This window comes from Falco biarmicus, chromosome 9 (assembly GCF_023638135.1).
Source record: "Falco biarmicus isolate bFalBia1 chromosome 9, bFalBia1.pri, whole genome shotgun sequence".
In the NCBI taxonomy this organism is placed as follows: domain Eukaryota; kingdom Metazoa; phylum Chordata; class Aves; order Falconiformes; family Falconidae; genus Falco; species Falco biarmicus.
In genome coordinates, this window is record NC_079296.1 from 37,722,909 (window position 1) to 37,748,334 (window position 25,426).

Below are 25,426 nucleotides of genomic sequence, written 5' to 3' on the forward strand. Positions count from 1 at the left end.
CGCGGCTCCCCCCGGACTCCAAGGCCCAGCGTCCCCCGCACCCGCACGGCTCGTGGTGCGCCGCGCGCTTTCGCCGCGAGGCGTCCGCCATGGCGGGGGGGAGGGCCGCGCCTCAGTCCCCAGCTTCCCGCCAGGGCCGACGCTTGCCGTGCCGCGACCCTGGGAGGAGTTTGTTAGCCCAGCGGAAACGCTGGCAGGCGGCGGCAGCGTGAGGCGCTGAGGGCGGGGAGCTACCGGAGCAGCCTGAGAGGGGGAGCCCCGGTACCGGCGTGACAGGAGCGGAGCGCGGCGGGCGGGAGAGAGCGCTGCGAGGCCCGGCCCCAGCCACCGCCTCTCCTTCCGCCTCCTCACAGCCAGAGGCACCTTCCCTGAAGTAAATTTTCTATGACTTTAACTACAGCTTTAGCCTCCTGTCTCCGCCACCCCTGGAGACAAGTTTTGGGCAGTGAAAGAGCCCGAGGCAGTCACAGCAGTGTGACCGAGCGCCTCAAAGATCTCAAAGGACCCCAAGCCTGTGGTGACTATTGGCATGAAACCAGCGCTCTGCTTTTAGCTATAGGAATAAATCAGGGTTAAAAAGTCAAAATCAGTCTTCTGAATTAAAAGCTATAAAGTGATCCCGGCGGCTGCCACACGTTGATTCCTTCAGACAAAGAGAGGGGCGGGCTGGAGCAGGGCGGGAGCCGGCCGGCCCGCGGTGGGGTCTCTCCATGCCCCTGACCCCTTACCTGTTGCCTCTTGCACGTTTTCATTTGCAAAGACCAAATCCTGCTTGCCAGGTATAAACACGCCAAGTAGATCTAGCTGAGATTTCTCCAGGACGCAGCGAGAGAACCTTGGGATTCAAGGAATTTTCGTAGCAACAAGGTGCGTGCTAATCTAGTTTATTTGCTTTGTGTTCTGACAGGGGAGGTGGAGCATGCAGTTATTTCTGTGGCACAAGTCGGAAACACTTCCAAGAATTACAGTGTAAAACAGTCCTGTCCAGCTGATACAGTTCCTATCAGAGCAGCACATAGCCTTTCCAGGTTAATGGTGTGATCCGAACGAAGTATACCAGTTCTTATTTTTATTATCACAGGGGTGCAAAAACTAATCAAAGATGAAATCAACAGAAATACACATTAGCTCTCCAAAGCCTATGGTCAAAAGTTTTAACTAACAACTTTGATGTAGACACAGCCTCATGGATGTGACTTGATCGCATTTACAGTACGATTCCATTATTACAAAGGGAAAGTTTACAAAGCCTATTTAAAAAAATAATCAAATATTCACAACCAGAGTAAGCTAAAGCAAGGAATTTTCTTGTGAGCGTCCTTCCACTTTGTCCTCCTCTTTGCATTAGTATTTATGCTTTTAGAATTTGGCAGGAAGCTTCATCTTCCTTTCAGTCCACCTAAAATAACAGAATTATTAGACGTCAGGCCTCACTTTCTCAGTATAAACTGAGTTGGCTTAGCTTCTGATGGCACAGATGGCATTGATACAAACGATCAAAACGACCCTTTGAAATATGTTTTGCTAAAAAGCATCCAACAGATTTCAAATGTTCATGTCTGAGTAGTACATTAAATGCATGCTCGAAAGTGTGCAAAGCCAAAAGCTGCTTAAGGGGGAGGGAAAAAAAAAAGTCAGCAGAATTTCCTTAAAACTTGTAGTATGTGATTTGCTCCTTCATATATTAGCTTCTCAAGGTGACAATACATATCTAATGAGAACTCATGATTTAATTACACTTAAATACCAGTCATTTAAGATCTTAAGAATATGTGATGCTACTAAAAAAATTGATATGATCTTTCCCTCACAGTATTTTAACGTACATTCTTGCCAGTTTAGTTAACAGTTTTGTAGGTCTTCTCGACATGCAACTGTGTAAAGAATTTTCATACAAAAAAAAAGTTTCATACCAATTTGTTTTACATTAAGGGATTTTTTTTCAAGTATAGTTACAGGTAAAATGTATCCTATGAAAGGAAGAAGAAGCTTCTAGCTCAAGTGGTGTACACATTTTCCTGTCTGTTGTAGGCATGTTGGATGGTATTTTGTAATTTAAATTTTGATTGAACCCCTCTATAAAGCTTATTATAAAGACTTTTTATTCTTCGTCTACAACTGGGGAAACTAGGACTGTATCTGTAATGTCATATGGCAAGATCAATGTGAGCTGAACCTGCCTGGTAACGGGAGTTTATGTTTAACACTGAGCTTATCAATCAACATTTCTGCACTTGGCCATCTCCATCTGCAAGGCAGAGCTCATGCTATTTTCTTGCCTCATGAAGACAAATGCAAAATATAAACAGCAGCATTTGTAAAGCTGATTTAGGGGGAATGTTCATGTAAAGAGACATGAAAATTTTGTTGTTGGGGAGTGGGATTTATGATTTACAACAACATTTCTGCCTAAATCTGATTGTTAATTTGAATATCTAATAATCTAAACATCTAATATAGTTACATGTGTTTTCTTACCTTGGGGAGTCAATTCCACTGTCTCCTGTAATGCTGTGGTTTTCAGGCCCTTCTGAGTTCTGTCCTGATATCATAGTACATGCATCCTTCAAAAACAGACGTTTTTTTCCCAGAGGGTTGCTCAATTCTTTGGCCTGTGAGTGCAAAGCACAGCATGCCGCTACTTCTGTGTCATAGCTGAAGACCTGCAAAGCATCAGCATCTGAGTCAGCCTCATTAGTGTGGCAGAAATCTGCTACAGTTGAAGCCTTCGTACATTCAGCAAGGCTAGTTTCTTCTTCCTCTCTGTGACCTATTGCAAGAACCTGACTGCACAAACAACTTTCTTCTGTAAAATCTCTTGGATACTCTTTTGACCCATCTATTGATTCTGCAAAACTAGCACTTTCCTTACATCCATGCTCTCCAGAGTCATGTTTGTTTACAGTTGCGTTGTACTGGGCAGGGTAAGCGTTAGCCATATTACAGTTTTTTAGGGACATAGCTGTTCCCAGCTTTTGCACAGCTTTACTGCAGGCTCTTGTTTCTGAAAAAGCATGGCCAGGAGGCAGGTGACAAGGTTCATTGCTTTCAAAATTGTCATCCAGGTGTAATGAGTTACAGGTGTCACCATCATGTGCTTTTTGGTACAGAAGATGGCAGTTACCAGTAAATCCTTCACTTTCAAGCTTTATTGATCCAGAATGGCTGGCACAGTCGTATTTAAATACAAGTTCACTCTTTTTAACAGTCTTTTGTCTGTGTTTCACACCAATTGTTTTTACCGGGTTAATATTGGCTGTATAATTTGAAAGACTGACATTTTGAAATTCATTTGCTGTTTGGTCCAATAACTCACATGCAGTGTCAGCTTTGCACCTGCAATACTCATCTTTCAGATGTAACACAAATTTTGCATCTTCCTTGCACACATTGTTATCTTCAGTGTAGGAGCAAGGAGATTTTTTAACATCCCCAGGATTTTTTTTTACTCTTCTTCTTTCTATGTTTTCTTCAGAAATATTACTCTCCAGAAAGTATTTACTTTTATTATCTATTTGCAAAGTACTGCCTTGCAGGTAACTAAAGTTTTCACTTAAACTGTCTTTCTTTAGTTGGAGGGAAGACCTATTAGCATGGAGTAGCTTGTTTTGCTTAGCTTTCACAGCCTGTGTTTCAGTGGCCAGCTGTTCAGTTTCATAGTCAAAGGGTTTTGAGGAGTCCAAGGACTGCGGCCTTTGTAAAGCCCTTTCTTGCTTTCGAATCCGGGACTTCAGCTGACTGTTAATTGTACCTTTGTACCCTTTCACATAAAAGTTGCGTCTCCATGACATACCTTGAAAAGGGTTCTTAATTTGTCTTTTATATATGACACAGGATTCCATGGCTACATTGGATGACTGTTGGTTTCTGGTAGGCAGTGAAAGGTTCTCTTCCAGCTTCTCATTTTGGGATGTTAGCTCATGTATGTGAGATTTCCTGTTGCTTCTGCTAATCTGCTTCTCTTTCTTTGATTTGGTTTTCCTCGTGTGTTTTGCTGTTTTACTTTGTGTCTTTTGAATACAATCCTTTGAAAGATGGTTTTGCCTGACTACTGACACTTCAGCCAAGGTACCCTTACTGATATACTTTTTCTGCTCCTCAAACTTCTGCATAAATATTGTGTGTTTAATCAAATTATCAACTGTAAGGGCAGGGTTAATACGCTTGACAATTTCATGCTCAATATCACGTGGAATATTATCTAAATCATCTTCATCCCTGACTGGCCACTCCTTGGGAGGAAACTGGGCTGAAAAAGTCGAGTACTGCTTCTTATGTTTTTCTTTTTTTGAAGTGCTTCTCCAGAAAAGGCCAAAACCAAACCTTTTGCTTTTCAGTTTCTCTTTCACAGATGTCACCGATTTTATGGTGTCCCAGGAATGGTTTTCAGCAGATGTGGAAATGCCTTGAGTTTGAATTGAAAGGTTCAATTCACTGCAGCCTTTTTTACCTCCTCCATTAGGTTCATGGTTCATTGACTGCTGTTGTCTTTGTTCACAGAGCATACTCTGGTCAGGGAAACAATGGCAGGATCTGTAACGGGATACCGCAGGAATGTTTTCTTTCACTAGGTCTGCATAGCGCTCAGTGTTTACCAGGTAAGTGAGAGAAGGTGATGAACAGGAACAGCTGTCCTCCAGTGGGACCCTTCTATTGTCTTCTGTGGCATCATTTGTGATAAAGTATGTGTTGGGAGTCACAATGAAGTATCCTTCTCCCGTATGATAGATTTTCCTTTCTTTAATTAGAGTGCCAAGGATATTATATAAGATTTTGTGGGAGGGAACTGGAATGCCTACAACAAAGATACAGATGTTTCACATCAGGAATAAGTTTTCAAATAAAATGGGAGCTGGCCAAAAAATAACTTACATACAACAGATCTGGAAGCAACAGAACATGAAATACCCAAAGTATGTAGTTCACAGGATTCCAAAAGAAGTTTGAAACTGACCTGGCAGCTGGAGTTTGAGTAAGGCATACTCAATTTCAACATGAAAGTGTCCAGTATCACCTGACAAAACGCAGGATTTTCTTAATACATCACTACTCTGCTGAGCTCCAAAGCCTGCATGACATCTTGGGGCCAGCACAGGCTGCAGCCCTAAGGCAGGGAGAGCTCTTCTGGGCCAGCCAGATGAGGGCAGCACAGAAACATCATCCAAACGCGTGCTCTGGTAGGTGAAATCCTGCCGGCGTCTTACAGATCGGTAAAACTCAATCTTTAACTGCCGCGGCCATTCCTCACTGATGAGGCAAGTTACCCCTGAGGAAGAAGGTACAGGCTAGCTGTGTTTCTGGTTGTCACTACGGCACTGTTGTGATGGAGCTTAGGATGTTCTTGAAATAAACAAGGATGTTCTCTTTGTGTTTGTCAGGATATGGCATTCATGAGAGAGACCTTTCAGGTACAAACCAAACCATGTGCTGTTCAAAGCATTTCTCTTTTGGCAGGTTATTTAACAGTGCCTTTTATCACTCTCCCTGAAGCTTCTGGTGTAATTTTGTCAGATGACAGTTCCTTACCTCACTGGGACTAGTCTCGGCTACTGTTTTTCCCTTCAAGTGTCACAGTCCCAGAGTCTAGTGATCTGATCTACTGCCCCAGGCTTCTGCTGATCTCCTGCCTAAAGGAATGAAAACTTCCAGCAAGGAGAAAACACAGCAAGAAATACACTTTCTCCCTACAAACTTTGGGAGTGCCACTTCTGGCTGACCTAGAAATGCTATCTTGTGGTTGTCTCAGTGCATGTATGAACTGTATCACGTTCCTGGTAGGATTCTGGGCCAGTTTATGGGGTTGCATCAAAGTTTTGCCCAGCAGTGAAAATGCCTACCAGATCAACCTGTAACATTTTCAGAGCTGTAAGATTAAGAAGACTCAAAAAAAGGAAGCTCAGTATCAAACAAAGCGATTTCCTGCAGAGGGCCCTAATAAGCCTTTACAAAGTCTCACATGCACACAGACACACATTTCAATATTGCACATCTAAGGGAAACAGAACGTTTTTCAGATTGAAAAGAAAACACAGCATTTAAGGGAAGTGGCTGCTACCCCATCAGAAGAGAAGGATTACAGCTCATTTAGTGTAAGTAATTTGCTTTCAGGAAGGAAGGGGATGGGATTTGACCAATGAACCTGAATTTGAGGCCAGTTGTATTTTTTAATAGCAAACATCAGATGTAGACTTCTATCCAGTCCCTTTGCTGTCAAAGTCAGCTATTTGCCTGTCTCTTAAAGGAGGGCTCAATTTTTTTTTGTGATCTGACACAGTCTATTTTACGCTGTTCCCTATCTGGCACCTAAATACCTCATATCCATGCTTTCCCACCCTCTTAAAGGGCATACTCTCCAACATGCTACTGCACTCAATTCCCTCTTATTCTGAAGATTTAATAAAATCTGTAAAAAGCATTACAGTCAAGGCAATGTTAGCAACACTCACAAACTGATAAGGAATATGCACATTCGTATATTCTACCAGTTGCCTGTTAATTTACATTCTTTCATATTGCCAGCTTTGCCTGTAAACATTCAGTGATCACTTGCCCAATACCAGAACCTCAAGCTTGATGATACAGTCACTTTTTAAAGGAGGGAGAAGTAAATACATTACCTGGATAGTTTTTCACTAACTGCTCCATTAAAGTTTCCTGTGTGACCATCGCATGATCTGCATTCATGTCTGATATGGTACGGCATATTCCTTCTGCCAGAGGAATAGAGTGTGACTGTGAGAGGGGATTCATGAGAACAGGGATTCACATCACCTGAAGACCAGGGGGAAAAGAAAAAGAAAAGAAAAAAAAAAGATTGTTTGAATGGAATAGTGTTTTGCTGTGACAGTTTTTCACTGAAAAGATCTTGTGTTGCCTTGGAACAAGCACCTTATCCTCAGCTAATTTTCTTTGGCAAATTACTTGGAAATATTTCTTAGAGAAGGGAAATTGCACTAGCACTTTTCAAGTGCCTTTGTAATAAAGGAAACAGAAGGTTACCTTAAGCACATTAGTTTGTTTGGTATTAAATTCCAGCTTAAACCATCATTTAGCTTAATAAACAGGGAGCTGAGACGAAAGTTATGTCTGATGACTGCTGACTTTTTAGATGACTGTTTACATATGAAACCATGCAGAACCTGTTTTTCTCCAAGCAGTTAATGGAAAAGGTCAACATCCAATAATCTAGGTACAATGTCTTTTCACTGAGTCTCAGAATGCAGGGGAGGGGAGGAAAGACCAGCAACAAACTTTGTCCCTTGTCTAGCACATAAATTTAAATAGAAATGGTAAAAATTCCATTTTTAGACTGGGCTTTAGAACTAGAGATTATCTACTAGACTGGGCAGAGGGCAAAAACTCTTGTTACAACTGCATGCATTTTTTAGGCTACCATCACCATCTCCCCTGGTGAGAGATATTAACATTGTCCCTGTTATGCATGATGAAAATAGAAGCTCAGAGGGGCTGAGAGTGTGGTCCAGGTTCCTCAGTAACTCTACAGCCCCAGGCCAGGGGGCTGAAAAGGGTCTTAGTCCTTCACCTCAACTCCTCCATCCATAAAACACAAAAATAAACACTGCTCTCTCTCCCCTTTCCAAGACAGCAAGACCAGTAAGAGGAAGCCCAGCAAGTACTTCTGACGTGGTACCAGTGAATGATGTAGGAAAACCTGAAATAAGTATTTTCCCTGAAAGCGGATGACAAAGCACAAAGCAGGGACTCACCTGAGGTCTCTGCGTGCGTACAATAAGACAATGACCGCATACACCTTCTCAGAGAAAAAAAAACTTTCTTTTTGCTTAGACTGATCGTCTGTTCCCACTGCCTGGTGGTATTCTGTGCTTCCTTGTTCTGTGTAGCGCAGAAAGCCCCTGGGTATCCTCAGTGCCAGAGCAGGCAGAAGGCAGCTGGGACTCCTGGTTACTTCACAAGGCAAAACCTAGTGTTAAATGCTAACAGTAATTTTCCCCCAAGTAAGAAGTGACATTTTAGATTATGTGATATTCACGTTTAACTAAACTGCAATTGGATAATCTGTTGGATGACTCTGTAACCTGATATTTATCCTTTAGGTTGAAAACTGCAATACAAACATTTATCTGAGTGAATGAATTAAGCAACAGCACTTTGAAGAGCTTAAATTGCTCTTGACCTTTGTTTTACAACTCCTGCTATGTTCAACAAAAAGCACTCAGAAAAAAAATCCTGGCATACAGTTTCCTCAGTGATGTTGCTAGGATACTCCTTGCAGGTGCAGAAACCATTGCAAGCTTTCTTTTTGTATGGGAAAAGACCATCAGCATTTAGTAATAACTCTTGCAAACAGTTTGCTGTCTAAAGTCTCTGCTGTGCCACTACCAGTTTTACCATTTACTCCTGCAGAGCACCAAACTGCTAAGGAGTAAACCACCAAGAATAATCAAAATGTTTTAATTATCTTTGTTATTATCATTATTCTCTTGCTATCATTGTCTGCATCTGTCTCGCAACCTCAAATCCCATGTCTCCATTTGGGGAAGGCCCTTTCAGAATAACATTTTAAGCAAAGCATTAAGCAAAAGCTAGCTTGATCCTGAAGGGAAAAAAACCAACAACACTAAAACACAAATCTGTTTAAAATTATCATTGCAGATAATAATGCCAGAGTGTGTGCATGCTAACAACATGAATATTAGATACCATTCCCTCCTGACTTTGAAATAAAATCTGAAATAGTGAAAGCAAGAATTAGATCATTGGCAACCTTGATAAGCAATGTGGGAAAAAGCCCAGGCAGCACCCTACAGGTGTCTATCCATTTCTTATTAAAAAATTTTTTATTTACATGCCATAGCTAAATAACTGATGCAGTTGTGCTTTGGATGTTCTCCTAATTTTGATAGAAATACATAAAAGCTGCATCCCTTAGATTTGCACAGGGAGCAGTCTTAAGGATTTCTGCAAACTGTCTTACAGGCCTGATGCAAAATCACCAAGATGCTGTGCTTGTTAAAGCTCTTCGGTATCTGTCCCTTAACAGCTCAAAAAAGACTGCAAAATCCTCTGCCCCCTTCCCTATTCTACGTAAATTGTCTGATGAGAATCATCTTCCTGGTTTCCTCATAGTTTTTAGGAAGGACTTGTTTATGCCTGTGTGCAGGGTACCTGTCAGAAGTCATGGAACTCCAGCTAATCCTCTTGATTGTTTAAATACAGCACAGTTCCCATTTCACACTCTGCAGCTCTTGCGGAATCATATTTACCAATGCCAATCTAGGCAGCTTGCCAGTACTCATGTATTATTATCCCCAATGCCAATCTAGGCATCTTGCCAGTACTCCTGTATTATTATCCTTCAGTTTGGTTTACCTATCTATTCAAACTGCTCATTACCTGGACACCTGAAACCCCAGAATACCCTTTTGGAGCACCTGTCAGTCACAGTGTGGGGAAGTCATCTGTAATGTGAGCATCAGATAATAAAACAGCGCACAGTAAAGCCTCTGGGTATTCTTGACTAGTACAAAGTGATTTCTTGTTCCATCTCTGTAATGTGAACTTTATCATTTTTCACTGAGTTGTTTAACAATTGCAGAATTTTTGCATCTTCTGGCTCTAAGAAAAATCACATACAATAAAAGTTTTGCCCAGGTAAAAATCTGGCTAGTTCTGGGGAAGTGAACAGAGGCATTTTATTACAATAGCACTCCATTTACTTCTTAAAAGTTTGGGTAATCACTTTATATAACAATAAAGGGTTAACAATAAATTAATTCCAGGGAAGAAAAACACAAATGCAAACCAAGAATAAACTCCCTTATATGATTCCACTTAAATCTGTAGAGACAGAGAAGACACAGCATGTGGAAACAAGATTCACTTTTCTGTTTTGTAGATGGAAAGATCTATCTTGGAATTGCTTTTTATGCTTATTAAGCTGAACATAGAAAAGATCCCACAGGTCCTGGGGCTCTTTGCATGAGAGCCCTAGCACATTTGATGTACTTCACTTTTTGCAGAAATGCACCAGGAAAGCCATATGGCAGTAGTTGTGCTAGTACTGCAAGGCTTCTGCTTTCTATAGACTCGAGCACATCGTGTTGGCATTTTATAGCAAAAATTACATTTTATAATTACGGATGAAACATTTTAAGGAACAAAAAGTTAACAAGATCATTGTAACAAGTTGGGAACTGTAGCAAAACACTTTTTGAACATTAATGAAGATTTTATGAGATGTTTCCTTGCTAAAGAATGAATATGCTATGTAGCTTACAAATACAGAATTAAGATCATTAAAACATTTTCAGTTTTAAGTATATAACAGGGAAGCTTTATTTTGGCACAAATATTGCATACTAGATCCTGTTTTCAGGAACATCCTTTTACTAAAGCAAAGAGTAAACAGTTCAATTGCATTAAAACTGTCAAATCTCGTAACATGTTTAAATCTGATACTGAAACAAAAGCTGTCAGGAACAGCAGACGGTATCTTTCTGTTGTTTATTTTGTACAGCACTCAAAGAGAGAAATGAAACAATTAAGTGTCAGTGAAGGTCACTGACACTTCTTCAGTTAACATTAAAGAAGAAGCTACAAACACACCAACATGTCAGATTTCTGTCCCTACTGATTCCTGCCAGAACAGACACTTCCAGATCAGGACAATTAGGCAAATAATGTCCTCCGTTTGAACTCAGTTGCTGGTTTTGGTCGGGTTTTTTTGTTTGTCTGGGTTTTCTTGGCTTTTGGGTGGTTTTGTTTGTTTTGTTGGTTTTTTTTACAAACAGAGGATGATGCCATGCAACTTGTAAAAAAATAAACCCCAACAAAACCCACTTTTTCTGCCTTCCCAACAATATCCAAAAGTCTAGTCCCAACTGCAAGTGTTATGAACTTCTAGAAATATGACCTGTAAAGGCTTTTTGATGTTCCTAGCCAAGAGCCATTAAATCCTTACTCTAATCTTAGGGCTCTCTTTTCTTTCATTAGCAATAAAAAAACCCATCACAGGCAGATATGGTAAAAACAAAGCAAGATTCAAGAAGAAAGGCAAGAGCTCTCTTCTGCAATCTCGGTTCAAGCCCCCAGATAGGAACAAGTTACACAGCAGACACCGGCACGTTCAGTGTGGTAGTTTTCCTTAAGCCAAGCACAGTGGGAAAGTTTTTACCATTTACTGATCTTCGGAGAGATCAACCTTTTCAACACTTAGTGAGGGCACTGACTTGTCCACTTGAATGCTCCACGTACATCTTGGGAGGAGGTTTCAAGCTCCAAAGATCCTGACTGAACACATGAGCAAGCACGCAGCAGACTGTTTAAAACAAAAGAGCACTTCTGTTTGCTTGAAGATTAGCAGGCAAGATGTCCAGTGGAGATCTGTGTTTCACCTCCAATGGCTGGCAAAGCAGCCAACAAGCAAAAACATACAAACACACCTGCCTTGGGGCATTCCTGCTGCTCACTGCATAGCTGGCAGAGAAATTGAACTATAAGCAAAAGCACTGAAGATAATTTTTTTTCACATACTTTTAGCATGCTGATAGCTTTTAAGTCAATTCACATATGGCACTGAACATAACCAGCACAGCTGAGAGCAAGGAATATCATCTTTAGTCATTGCAGCATTCAGTGTCAGGCTTGATTATGAAAGACAGATTGATTCAAAAGCTTCATTGCAGGGAAATGAAAAGAACACAAAATGAAACAGTCCCAGGCAAGTTGCAAAACTGTCAATGACTAGCCCATGGAGCCAAACAACAGAACAAGAATAAACAAGTCACAGGCAACATCTCTGGCACCTTTCACTGTCTGCAGGTGCTGCCATCCACCACTACTGGAATTCGACACAAGTATGTCTTTTCCACTTGGCCTGGTCCAAAAAAGTCACTTCACAACCCTGGCATTTCTCCACTGAAACAGACCTGCCTTTTCCTTGCTCCTGGCCTTGTCCTCTCTTCTGCAATAAATCTCAGACCATCCAAACAACTCTTTAATGTCAAACCTTTGTTCTAAGCAGAAAGCGTTACTGGGTGTCAGTTAGGTACTTACCTATACAGCAAAAGGCTTATATAAAACCATCATGCAGTTGTGTGTTCCTGTGCCTGTTCAGCTAAAGGTCAGCTCCAACGGCTGCAATATTCCCAGGGCTGACTTCTCTGCCTGGAAATGTGCTGTCACACAAAAGGCAGTCACAAAAAGTACACAATATAAAGCTACAGTTATGGGAGTAAGATATACCTGTGGTCATGCCTCTCCTCCCCAGAATGGACCAAAATTCACCTCTTCGCACACTCCTTAGCTTCAGCTCACATTTACCCCAGCCACGGAAAGTCATGTGCTAGTCTTTCAGAGGAACACCACCCACAGAGCTATTCAAAAGAAAACATAGCCCCCTGCAGAGGGTTTCCAGTAAACCATGAATCAGAGGACACATGACAGCTATTATGTCCAACTCACTCCCAGGCAACACTTAGCTAAATCCCACCCACCACAGAGGCAGCTGTCAGAGAGCTTGGCGAGCTGCAGCTTCCCTCAGACCCAGACCCTGGCTTGCAGCGTGGACAGGAACCACCACCACACATTGAGGTGGACTGAAGCAAGCCTCAGATCCTGTTTCAGGACATATCTCACTGCAAGGAGTTTTTTTTCATTCAGCTGAGAACAAAGTTTTGATGGTATATGGGCAACTTCACACCTGCCTGAGCAGCTCGTGATGTTGATGGATGTGCACTGCCACTTTTCCCTCCACTGTCCCTAAATGGATGTTCAACTTTAAAGATGTTCCCTATGCTAGAAAATAAATTTCTGCACCCTTTCATTGGGCTGGAATTTAAGGCATGTGGAAAAAGAAAACAAAAGCAACAACAAAAAAGTTTAGAAATTAAAAGCAGCATCCTTACCACCACAAGAGGTCTCAGAGGAGTTTGGATACTGCAGACTAAAAAGCACCTAGCTTGGACTTGAGGACGTTACCCTGCAGTTCCCATATCTTTCTGCATGGGTTTGGCGCTATTAAACACGCTTTTCATGTTTCAGTTCATCTAAATTTCATCCAAAAGGAAGTGATAGAGGATAAACAGAACAACTGAGCACCTCCACTGTATCACAGAAGAGTCAAAAGCCAGTTTAGCAGAGCCCTTATTGTGAAAACACTGGGTTGTTGGATGTCACAGACTGAGGTGCGGCCTCCAATGGAAATGATATATATGCAGGTGCCTGCAGAATGTTGAAAAATGTAGGAGAATTATTGCAGGGGGAAAAGTAAATGATGCAGTCCATGAAGTACCTAAGCAAGTGATCTGAATGACAGGCTAGGATTGCTGAATATTTTCTTGGGAACAAGGGAAATATATCATCATTTTAATGGACTTTGCAACCTTGGAAACTCAGCATATAACTGGCCATAGCCCACAAAAGAGAAATCCAGTATCTGGGGGAAAAAAAAATTGCTAAAAGACAAAAAAAAAAAACACAATTTTTTTTTTATTATTTTTTTTAGAAAAGCAGAATAAAGTTCACAGAGGTTCAGTTTATTTCAGTTTTTCAAACAGTGTTTCAGCTTTCAAAACAGACTGAGTTTGCTAAACAAACAGCAATTGCAGTTTCAGTTGTTTCATTGCTCAAAGATCTTTCTGCTTCAGTACAAATCAGGCTGCTTACAGGGAAGCTGTGCACCACCACCAGTGAATGGAACATGAATCACTGCTGATGCATCAGTATAAGATAAAGTATACTAGGGGAAAAAAAAATGTTTCACATCATATATTAATTATTCCTAAGGGTTTCACTGTATTCTCACCAATGAGGGTGGTTTGTTAGCAGTTTGAGTCACGTTAATGACACACACTACTAGCATCTCTTTACTTCAGTTCTCTCAGGAGTGTTTTTATAAAATAGTAAGGAATTAGCAGAGTGACTCTGGATAGATGCTGTTTTAGAAATGCAGATATCTACATATCTCTGATCTGTTGTTTTAAAAAAAAACCAAAACAGATACCAAGAAAAATCTTGTGCAAGTACCACAGCAATTTTACCAGGTTAAAGAAAACCGTGCTGTCACCAGCCTCAGCTTCTCTGTATACATTCGTGCTTCATTCAGCAAATTTTTAACTCATGGTTGTATAACCAAAAGATCACTAAAGCTCTCTAAGTATGAAACAAGAAACAAAGTTGTCTGAACAAAGCCACTCACCTCTTTCTGCTGATACTTTTAATCAATTCTTATTTGGTATTGAATGAAAGCAAGCCTTTTGACAAGGCTCCTCAGTATTGAAGAGGCTTATATTACTCAAACAGCAATGAAGGCCAAGAGTGTCCTTGGCTGTATTGATAGGAGCAGAGCCAGTAGATCAAAGAAAATTATTATCCACCTCTACATGGTGCTTGTTAAAACTAAATCTAGTTTGGGGCTCCTCATATACAAAAGACATCTATAAATGGGAGCAAGTTCAACAGAGGGCCACCAAGGTGGTCAGAGCTGGAACACTTGTCCTGTGAGCCAAGGCTGAGGGAACAGGTCTTGTTGAACCTGGAGAAGAAATAGCTTTGGGGAGACCTGACAGCAGCCCCTTAGGAAGATGGGGCCAGGCTCTGCACAGCAGTGTGTGGTGAGAGGATGAGAGGTTAACAGCCATCAGCTGGAACAGGAGACGTTCAGACTGGCTGTAAGGAAAACCTTTTTGCCTTTAAGGACAGGACAGCAGTGGAACAGGTTGTCCGTAGTGGTTGTGCAGTCTTCAGTATTGGGGAGTTTCCAAGATATGACTGAAAAAAGCCCAGAGCAACCTGGTCTGACCCCACAGCTGACCCTGCTTTGAGTAGGATGTAGGATAGGCTCCCAGGAATAAGAGTAGTTCTGTCATCTGGTTTAGTTGGATGCAGGTACTTGTGCCTCCCACAGCCACTCTCACCCCCCACATTGACCACCTTGCTTTCCGTAACCCAATGCAATGGCCCTTTTGACCTCCACCAGCTGTGGAAGTTTTCTTGGGTTACACCAAATTAAAGAAAAAAGGTTACACTTATATCATGTTAATAAGACCATACAAAACAGTGTCCATATGGTAAAAGGACTGGTTTTCTTTTCAATATTCAAATAAATAGCTACTGGTTTTGTAACATTTTTTTCATAACTGAATTCTACCTGTACAGGCTTGTTGTTAGAACTAGTGCTCTCCACAGTGATGGAGTGGACATGTCCTAAAGCAGTAAAGAAAAGCTAAAGCTAGCCTTGAAGTTTCTGATTTTGAAATCATATCAATCACCATAGCGGAAGCACTACTAATTAATGCAATTTAGTTAATTAACTTCATCATATTAACACAAACTGTTGTCTTTTCTGACTGACACAGAGAAAAAATTAGCCCTGTTCAAATTACCCTCATCTGAAAAGAGTATTAAGGCAGTTAAGACCTGCTGTTCAGGATTCAGGGTGCAAGAATTCAAAACACTGAGGATAGCACAGCTTAGCCCGTTTTCTTCAATTTTGTTTTCTCACTCAAAAGACAGAAGCAAGAGCTTCTTCTGCCGAAAATCTTTAGCACTAAGAAATACACAATACATACCAAATTCTTCACAACTGATCTTGTTAGATATTATTTTAAGAAAAATTCAGAGGAAACTAAAGTGAATGGAGCTTATTATAAAAAAATTATACACTCCCGTTCAGTGGTACTTGTTAAGCAGTGGGACTAGACAAGACTTGCTGAGACAGTGAAAAAATTTGCATGCACACACACTTGCGGACGGACTACACCTTTCGTGTAATTCCATCCAAGCAGATCTGGTAAACGCATCAGGTTTTTGAAGAATGTTACAGTACTTTGTACCTTGCTGCTGTGAGTTCAGTCAGTAGTTTGAATATAGCATTTGGGTTTAGTGCAATACATATTCAACTGAGAAAAGGCTTTTATAATACAGGATTAATGCCTTAGAAAGAATTTGATATGGAAATTAATGAAACATGCAGGGATATCACCTCACCTGAAATCAGTGGCAAGGGCTGAATGCCAGAATTAGGTGCTAAACGTTACATAGCCATTTGCATAGAGAGAATTAAATCATAAGCAAATAATAGCAAGGTAGATAAAAAGTTGTCCTTCAAGGAGTGCACAAATGTTTTCTTCCTTTTTTCCTCCTGAAAATGTATCAACAGAGTCACCACTGGATCAACTGTGATAACCAGGAAAACCCAATTACAACAGAATATGCAAGTTAGTAAGTTCAGAATCAGATACCTTACTGAAAATAACTTTAAAAGTAATGTTTGAGAGTAAACCAGTTTTTTAAAAACTCATTTAAACCCTTCTTCATGTTCTGGCAGCCTATACACAGCAGTGCAAAATAAAGCACCATATTAGGTCATCCACTCTTTTCAGGCCTGAGGAAAACAGAAAGGAAAGAACTCTTAAATAATCCTGAGCAGTCCAGTATGAAGTATGACCACATACTGTGAGTTACACTTCACAGAAGCCAGCACCATTGAAGTACAAAATTATTCTCCTTTGACTTGCAAACCTAGATCCCTGTTTGTGAGGCAGGATGAAAGACACTGGAAGAAAGGGACTCCAAAAGAAAGGAATCCCATGAAGCACATCCCCAGCCTCTTGCTGAGCTGCCATCCTCATTAAGATTGTGTGTTCCTGTGTGTCATTACAGAGTGCCTGACAAACAACATCCACTCCAGAGTAGGCAAAACTACCTTTTGTAGGCAAAACAGGAATCGGCTACTCAGAAGGCCATAATTTCATCTGTAGCTTCACTAAACACAGAGCGCAACGATGCTGATACTGACATTAATTGTTGCGAACAAATTTAAATTATTCAAATGAAAATAAATCTGTCCTAAAAACTTGTCAGGTCCATTTTGGAAGAGAATTTGACGCTCATTTTAAGCAAGGTTGAGAATTGCTAAGAAATTGAGAATACTCAAGTTCTCAGTTATAGATGGACTCCAGGTGTACCAGTTCCACAGGTGGCACTTCAGAACTGTTGCTGAAAGCTGGCACAAACATGCAGAGAAGCTCAGCATGTGTAGGACCTCCACAGTGATGCTACTCGTGCCTGCATAGCCATGTGTCAGCACTGCAGAGGTCACTAAATAAGTGATTTATTATAAAAATAACTTTATTAATAAACAAACACTTTGGACTCATCACACAGGAACAAACATAGCTCCCCAAAATGCCCTCACCTCCTTTGGAAGGTAATTACAGCCCATAAATACAACAGAAGTTTTACTCCTTACTCCACAAGCTGTTGCTGAACATTTTTCAGGAGATGCAATTCCACCCCTCTCCTATCACAGGGATTCTGTCTGAATATCATATTAGCATTAGTCCCCCCACTCCCAATCAAGGAGCTTCAGAGACCATCTCCGCCCATTTTTTAGCTCCTTTTCAGTGCTTCTCCTTAAATTCTGGGAGACTCACACAAGAGAAAGATGTGAGGAGCTGAACCTATCAGATTACTCCACCAAATGCACAAACAACAAGAACACAAAACAAATCCTTGTCTCATCTCATTCCAGTTTGGTCAATACCTCCAGCAAAAAAGGATAAAACTGAACACTTCACAGAAAAGCGTACTGTCCTTTCAATGCCACTCTTCAATAGAATATTTTCCAAGTGAGATAAATTTCCAGCCTGCAGTACGGACTTAAAGGCTCGGCAGAGCCCAAAAAACAGAGTGCTCATTGAGAGAGGTGATCACATTACGTGACCACAGAAAAGGCAAAGTCTGCATGCCAGTCCCAGCCTCAGCCTAACTGGAAAGTGCAGGGCTTTCCTAGCTTCCCTGGTGAATAATTTGTAGCCCTGCAACAGAGAAGCTGAATCCAGCCTCTAAAGGCTAAGCAACCTTAGGAACCACATAAAGGGAGTCACAAAAAGGGAGTCAGGCAGTTCAGGCACATGCTAAACACTGCTGTCGAGAGAAGGCAGGCTGGGATAACAGAAACGAGCTGGTTATGATCAAGGACAACAAGCAAGCAGCTACTGAGATGCATTCTCCTGGACTGTCGCCTCAGTTTTTCTCTTCAAAGGCTCTGGAGGACAGTGCCCTCAAACTGAGTATTTCCAACTGTATCTAATCTCAGTTCAGAGTCCCCTACTCCTCTCCCAGCACCCACCCTGCATGCATTCCCTGGGGCTGTACAGGAAAGGTGGAAGAGAGCAGTTTGCCCCTCGTTTGGTGAATAATTGACTGAGTAACTCAGCTGGGCACTGGCGATGGTCCCACAGAGAGAGATGTTAGCATTTTGAGAGAGACTGCTCAGTTATCAGATAAAAAGCTTTTTTTAAACTAGCCCCTACTTTACCCTCTGAGGGAGATTTTAATTGTCATGATTTTCCCTTCCTCTTCCACTCCACCTCGCCAAGGGGAATGTAACAGCTCCTACACAGTCCTGGGTGTACCATGCAAACCAGAGCTGGGATCCCTATCAGAAGGGAAGAGGGAGACATTTTGGATTTTAACTGGGAATAAATACAGCAGGACAGTTTGTGATTCTTTATAAGCTTTTGGGACTGTATTTTCCCTTCATTTGATTAATCTTCCAGTGCCTGATATCAGTCAAGGTGTAGTCTAATCTGTAAAGTCAGGATGTCCAACTCCCCAGTGTTTCTTTAGGACAAACCTCATTTGAACTGCTGGGATAAAGAGTAACACCAAAATCTGTGGGACCACAGTGTCTTCTGAGGATGAGCAATAGCCAGGAAAGCTCCTTGAGATATAGCATTGAGGAGGACTTCTGAGTGCTGAGGGCTTTAAAATCAGCATGCAACAGAGACTGGAGCATGCCAAGACAGTAGTATAATTCTTCACTGAAATGCGACTTGGCAAAATCAGTGCTCAGTGCTGCATACCCATTGCTTCCCACTTGCTGTCCAGCGAACAAGTGGTTGTGGATTCAAAAGGTAAAAACTCAATATGGTTAGCTGATTTTTCTCACGAGTCTGAAAACTCAGTCTTGACGCTTTTCATGTGCTGCAGCCAAGGACAAAGATGCTGCAGGACAAGTGATTCCCACCACTGATGCCTGGTGCCCCCAGATATCTGTGAAAATTCACCAAACACTGCTGGAGTTTGCAGACACTGCTGTTGCTATGTGCTACAGGAAGTGCTTCCTAAGAACCACTTAGGACACTGCTTGGTTCCCAACATCCCAGCCTTTAGTCACAAAGCATGAGAAATCCAAGTGGCTTGAATTTCACGTTTTTGCAAACAGTAATATGAGAGCAGGTAGAAAAAAAAAAAAAAAGAAAAAAGCAGTCAAATCTCTCTCTACATAAAGACAGCAAATGGGATACCAATTTCTTCATTTTAAAATATTAATTCCTTTAAAAAACAAACCCCATGAAACTCTTGTCCCTTGCATTTGTCTAACATCACTTGCTCTTCTAGAGCAAAATACACAAAAGGAATGGGAAAAAAAGTCTTCCAGAGCAGAAAACAGTCATTCTGATGACTGATGGAAAAGAATGTACAGAATACATAAATTTTAACCACAAAATTACCTTTAAAGACACTCAGATTGTCAATTTGTTTCAGTTAAGCTTTCAGAAATGGAAGTAAAACCATGAAAACAGCGCTGTAACATCAATTGTCTGAAAAAGTGAAATTCACAAAGAGAAGATTTTCAAAGTCATTCGATTAAAGAAAATGAGAGAACTCTTGTTAGAAACCCCTTTGGGTGTTACTGCTGCAAGAGACAAGATGACAGGGGAAATTACCTAATTCTTTTACCAAAGTAATTTACATTTGGATTCAACCAGCCACACTATGCATCAGAAAAGAGGTTATTGGGAAGCAAGGAGATAAAAAGCAAAGGAATCAAGGACTGTCTCTAAATCATCCCCCGGAGACCCACAAGTAACATAGCAATATTCACCAGTGATACAGAATGTAACTATAGTAAGAGAGAACCATTCCCAACACTCCTAGAGATTACTGCTTTTTACATGGAGACCAGCAAGCAAAACACTGTTCTTTATAACACCTCACCTGCATTAAGAGTTGAGATGTCAGCAGGCTACTTGTGATTAAGGAAGATGAACTCACACTGCAGGAGATGTTACCCCTCTATTAAATCTACCAGACTGCCTGAGAAATGAGACTGCAGAGAGATCAATTTTCTAGTCAGAAAATGGGTCTGCAACAGGGAGTGGCTGTTCTATACAAATTATTGGGCAAGAAGGGTAAATACCAGAATTAAATTAAAAAATAAATTTAAAAACCAGTATGTGATTTAAGCTAAAGCCAGTGTTAAGCATAAGGAGTTAAGCTAGCCAAGGACAACACGTGCTAGATAACAGAAATTTTCCTGTTAAAAATTTTGAAACAGAACATCAGATTTCCTCAAGTCTTCCAAAAGTTGTCAAATTTCTTGCTTAAAGAAAGAATTCAAAACTGCACGTTCACTTGAAGAACTGCTAGTTAGCTTCAACAAAAAGCTTTTGTGATCTAATTATATCCAGTTCAGCCTGACATAAAAAGTACTTGTAACTTAAATTATAATTCATCCCCGGACAGAGAGGATTACAGAGCTACACTCTCAAACTCTCAAATAATGACAGCTATGAAAATCCCTACTAACCTTTGGAAATCCAACTGAAAACAGATTTGTTTGTATGTTACCAAGTACCTAGAAGTTACTATGAGGTTGAACAGCTGTACATCCTCACTTCAGCATCTTCTACTCGATCTGATCTTTGTTAGCAGCATTCCTGGTTTGGCTGCTAATGCTTTCAGTCCTTTAGTTTTGGGAAAGTTAAAACACAAACGATTCACATCAAAAAGTGAAAGCAGACATCTGAGCTGACACAGAGCAAGGGCTGCACTGCTCACTTACCTGTGTTGTGCTCGGTAATTAGAACTTGGTAGCTCCTCTATTCACCTTCAACACAGAGGAATCCTGATTAACCCTGCCAAAACCACACAGAAAATTGCAAGAACTACAGAAGTGTCACAGAATTGTCTTCTCCCACTAATGGTTGGTCAGAAAAGAGCAGCCTTCCAGGATGCTCTGTAGGATGAACCAATACAAGCCCCACAGGACCAAAGGTAAAACTCAAGGAAAAAGAAGATTCAAGGATTAATGACCCCAGCATACCAAAGTCTGCCCCCTCCCAGGAACTGTAAACAGTAAAGGGATTTCCTGAAGAAGACCAATGCCTCAAGTGAAAACTGAAGAGCTGTGAGGCGGCAGTCAATACCGGGAGCAGACATTTAATCTGCTCTGCTTATGAACCACAATTATCATTCTGGCTGGTGTATTCTGCAATGCAATCACTATCATTTCAGAGGACTTTCTGTGGCAGCCTTGCATTAAGAGCACTTGATAATCCAGTGAGTATATGTTTATGTATAGACTGAGCCCCTGATTGGAGCTTCATTAGACTGCAGAGGTCACTAGCACAATTAGTTGAATATGAACCAATTGCAGGTATCAAATAGAAACAACGGCTAAATAACCACCAGTACAATCTAGTTAAAAATACTAAAAAAAATTCCCTCAAGCTTGTTTTGTCATTGTTGTTACTGCTGCCAGATCTGACAGCATGCTCTCTGTGTATCCCATGGAAGTTAATAGATTAAATTCAAGTGATGAGGGGAAACAAGACAGTGCTGCAATGTCATCTTCTGCAAAATTCTGATGTTCTGTAATTTTGAATGTAACTACATATTTAAGGTAGCAACCTGACTGTGTCTGAGCCTTATTTCTTCTTAGCTCTTCCATCAATTTCACTTTTATGCATTTTTAGAAAAGATTAAACGTATCACTTTGTAGGGGATTGTTAGTTTGGCGTTTGGTTTTTTGGTCAACATTTGCAGAGGAATTAAAGACTAAAAGCAGCTGCTGACCTCAGAGCATCATGTCTGCATTAGGTGGCAAAGCGCCTTCCCTGCCAGGCAGCTGTCACCCAACTCTTGGTGCTATTTGCCCTCCACATTTACCTTCTCTGATAGCAGCACATTGTGTAGCTCTTTCTCAGAGAATTTTTTGTGCTGAGTCAGTCCACAACACCCAGCCCCAGTGTTTCTTTCTACGCATCATTCTTTGTCCAAAAAAGTTCATAATCAATGAAACTAGTCTTCCACCAGTTATGAATGCACCTTCCAGTTCACTGCAGCATCCGTTTCTGGACACATTATATCCAAACACCTCCTCCAGGAAACAACTTAACTTGCAACAAAACACTGAAACCAACCAGCACACCTGCTTCCTATCACATTTTTCCTAAATATTGAGTGCCCATGTCTACACTGCAATGACTCACCGAGTCACCACTGACTTGACTTCAAACCAGACTGCCAGCAACTGAAACCCAGTTTGTCCCAGCATCCATACTGACAAGGAGACTGTGCTTCTGGAGAAAGCTGTGGTGGTGATGCCCTGCTTGCTCCCTGCTTTTCCACCAGCCTGGGTACAGGATTTCTGCCCGCCAGGATTTACACTGATACCGCTCATCAAAAAGTGCCCTCACCTGCTGTGAGGGTGGTTTGGCATTTCCTGATGATAAAGCCTCTGACGGCAGCTCAGGCTACCCTGCCTGAATCAAGAAGCAGCTCTGCAAGGGAGACTGGAATTCACCGTCAGGATTATACAGGCAGGCAGCGAAGGAAGTAAGAAATCGTCAAGATGAAACTATTTCAGTGGCACTGGAGAGCTCCAGCACAGGCTATGTGCTGCTGCCGCTGTGGTCAGCCTTGCCCCAGCTCTCCCCTCCTCTCCTTGCTGCTCCAGGATGGGGCACTCCCCCTCCACAAAACCCCACTCTGGGCTGGAGGAACTTGCCTCTACTTTGCACTAAAATTTCAAAGAGACAAAAGACTCCCCCAGCCCCACGTTTTCCTCCCCCAGAAGCAGGGCTCTTGCCCTGTCTATGGTTACACTTCCATGAAGCCGGGCCCTGGCAGAGCCGGCAGGGGAGGCACTAGTGCAAAGGCACACAGGCCATGCTTTAGCACTGCTCTGTACAGTTCTTACATATTACTTCCATGGTTTGTTCCTATCCCGCAGAGCTACACAGTGCATCTTCTCATTTACTGTGGAAATTCCTGCAAAGACAAGATAAAGGCACTGCTCACTTTGAACTCTGGTGCTTACAGAGCAATTTTGTGTGTTCTTTAGGGAATTTGCATAGGTTCTTAAATTGCAGGTTTCATTTCATTAATCTTTTTTTCAAACCATCTTCATTGAAAAGTAAGACTAAGTGGATTCATTTTAGCGTGAAGTAGATACCAAAATGAATTCACTGCTCAGAATATCTGCACAGCCATCGCTTACCTATTCTGGGCCCCTGCTACCCAAAGGTCACACTATACAACTTCTGCTTTTGTCCATGGATCACAATTTTTGTACATGGTATTACCCCTCCACAAGTTCCCTTTTGTGCTGTCCATCATTACATGCCCGAATCACACAACTGAAAATGCTGACTGCACATTCCTTGCAAGCATATTACTTGATTGCATGGATAATCAGAGTATTTATAGATGTGCTGCCACCATATAAGACCCAGTACTAAAGGTCATCTGTTTTTCTTCTCAGTATAATGAAAAGATACCACACCACCCCCCAAAAAAAGAGATCATCAGCTTGATTTCAGGAAAACACTATGACAGAAAATCAGGTTCAATACTGGTAAGCAGCTAATCCTAATTTTTGTCTGTTTAGTCACATTATACATGGCTCCCTTGTATCAGAGGAAATACTTGACAAGTACAAGGTTTTTTTCTGTAAACAAATGTTTTAAGAATACTCTCCAGCTGCATTTGGAAACCCTTTCCCAAGATTTTACACCATGCAACAATAACATTTTAACAGTTACATTTAATGTAACATATTTAAGTACTTAATTTGCTAAATAATACTTTGATAAAACAAGGGATCAGGAGACAAGCTGAAAAGGAGCCTCTTACGTGAGACCTAGACTTAACTCTCATAAAACAGAAGTCTTTCCAGATGTTTAAGAGAACTTCCAAAATACTCTCGCTTCTTATTATAGCCAAGCTGAAAGTCTAACAGCCCATCTCTCCAACCTGCATGTACATTACACTTAAAGTGAAAATTGCCTACTTCTTTAATTTTTCCTCTGCATATACACACTGGACTGTTTTACAGTAAATCAGGATGTATCTGTGAGACAGGTGTTTCTTGAGACCAGTATTGCAAGGTACTTTTAACTGCAACAATTCATTTCTACAACATGACATGTGGCAGCAATTTCTGCTTTTTTATATGCAGCTCTGCTGGCTACCATCCAGCCCTGCTAAAAAGGGACTGAAAATGAAGGCTGCTGTTTTTCCAGCTGTTTCTGCCCCTTGCATGACAAAACAGGCATGTAACTGGATGACCCTGCATCAGGAAGGCCAAAAAGAATTAAGCAATACAGGGACAAAAAAACCCAACTCACACTCAAACAAGTCCTTCTGTATAGGACTAAAAAGGCTGCAAGAAAATAACAAAGCAAATTAGTACTCTAGCCCTGTCACAAGATTATCTACCTACTTGTTCCAAAAGATCACTACAACACTCCAGTATCTGCTAAGGTGGAAGATTTTAGAGCATATGAGAGAATGGACTTTCAGAGGCACCGCATGGACCACACCACTTGCCTCCCACCAAGAAATAAAAGGGTCAGACCTCACCACACCGAGAGATTGTTGCCCATGGGAATTTCACATGACCGGGCACTGACACTGCAGATCAAGTTATGAACAAGAACAAAAGCTAGCAATGCAAGCTCCTTCCTCAGCCTGGAGGAGATAGGGAATGAAAGGTATTAGTTCTAAATAGAAAGACATCACTGAACAATTCCAACCATTTCAACCAACGGGCACCTGTTGCTTAACATGCTCTGTAAATGTTTAGAATGTAGTGAAGTACTGCAGAAACTACAGGAAAAGCTACTAGCTCAACCTCCTAATCCTGCACCCTCAAACAAATAAAAATCAAATTGCACCATGCAACAAACAAATCTACTCAGCAACACTATTCTGCTGGCATTTTACAGAGAATAAAGAAAACTGAACTAATATCGGGGTAGATACAACAGCTTGCAGGATTACTGAATCACACCTGAAAAGATTGTTTCTCACATGTGCTGTAGGGTACTTGACCTGAATCCTTGAACAAGTTAGAATCCACTTGTTAAAGAGAACAACAATTCAAAAACCATCAGGATACAAGAAAATCAAAAGCAGCGTACAACTGCAGTGTCACGTGTTTTCAAATACAAATTCAGGTATCAGGTACCTAAAAACTCAGAAGCAATGATCCTAACCACAGTTAACATACTACAAAACACAGGACTTCAAACAAAATTCGGTATGTTCCAAAACTCTTAAATTTATATTCTGTATCATGATGCCACAGATTATATAGTAGATGACTTAAAAAGGAAAATTACTTTTGCTTGGAAGTAACACATTTTGT

At 41.2% G+C, this 25,426-nt stretch overlaps 1 protein-coding gene across 1 annotated transcript; it reads right to left on the reverse strand.

The window, feature by feature from the left end:
- Positions 1 to 265: 265 nt before the first annotated feature.
- On the reverse strand, positions 266 to 25,407 carry STOX1 (storkhead box 1). Its single transcript, XM_056351892.1, has 5 exons — positions 20,776 to 25,407; positions 19,990 to 20,720; positions 6,618 to 7,926; positions 2,479 to 4,795; positions 266 to 1,399 (listed from the first exon to the last, which is right to left on the reverse strand). Exons 3-5 carry the CDS (start codon positions 6,748 to 6,750, stop codon positions 1,360 to 1,362), a joined length of 2,490 nt encoding a protein of 829 aa, XP_056207867.1. The 5' UTR covers positions 6,751 to 7,926; positions 19,990 to 20,720; positions 20,776 to 25,407; the 3' UTR covers positions 266 to 1,359.
- Between the last annotated feature and the right edge of the window lie 19 nt (positions 25,408 to 25,426).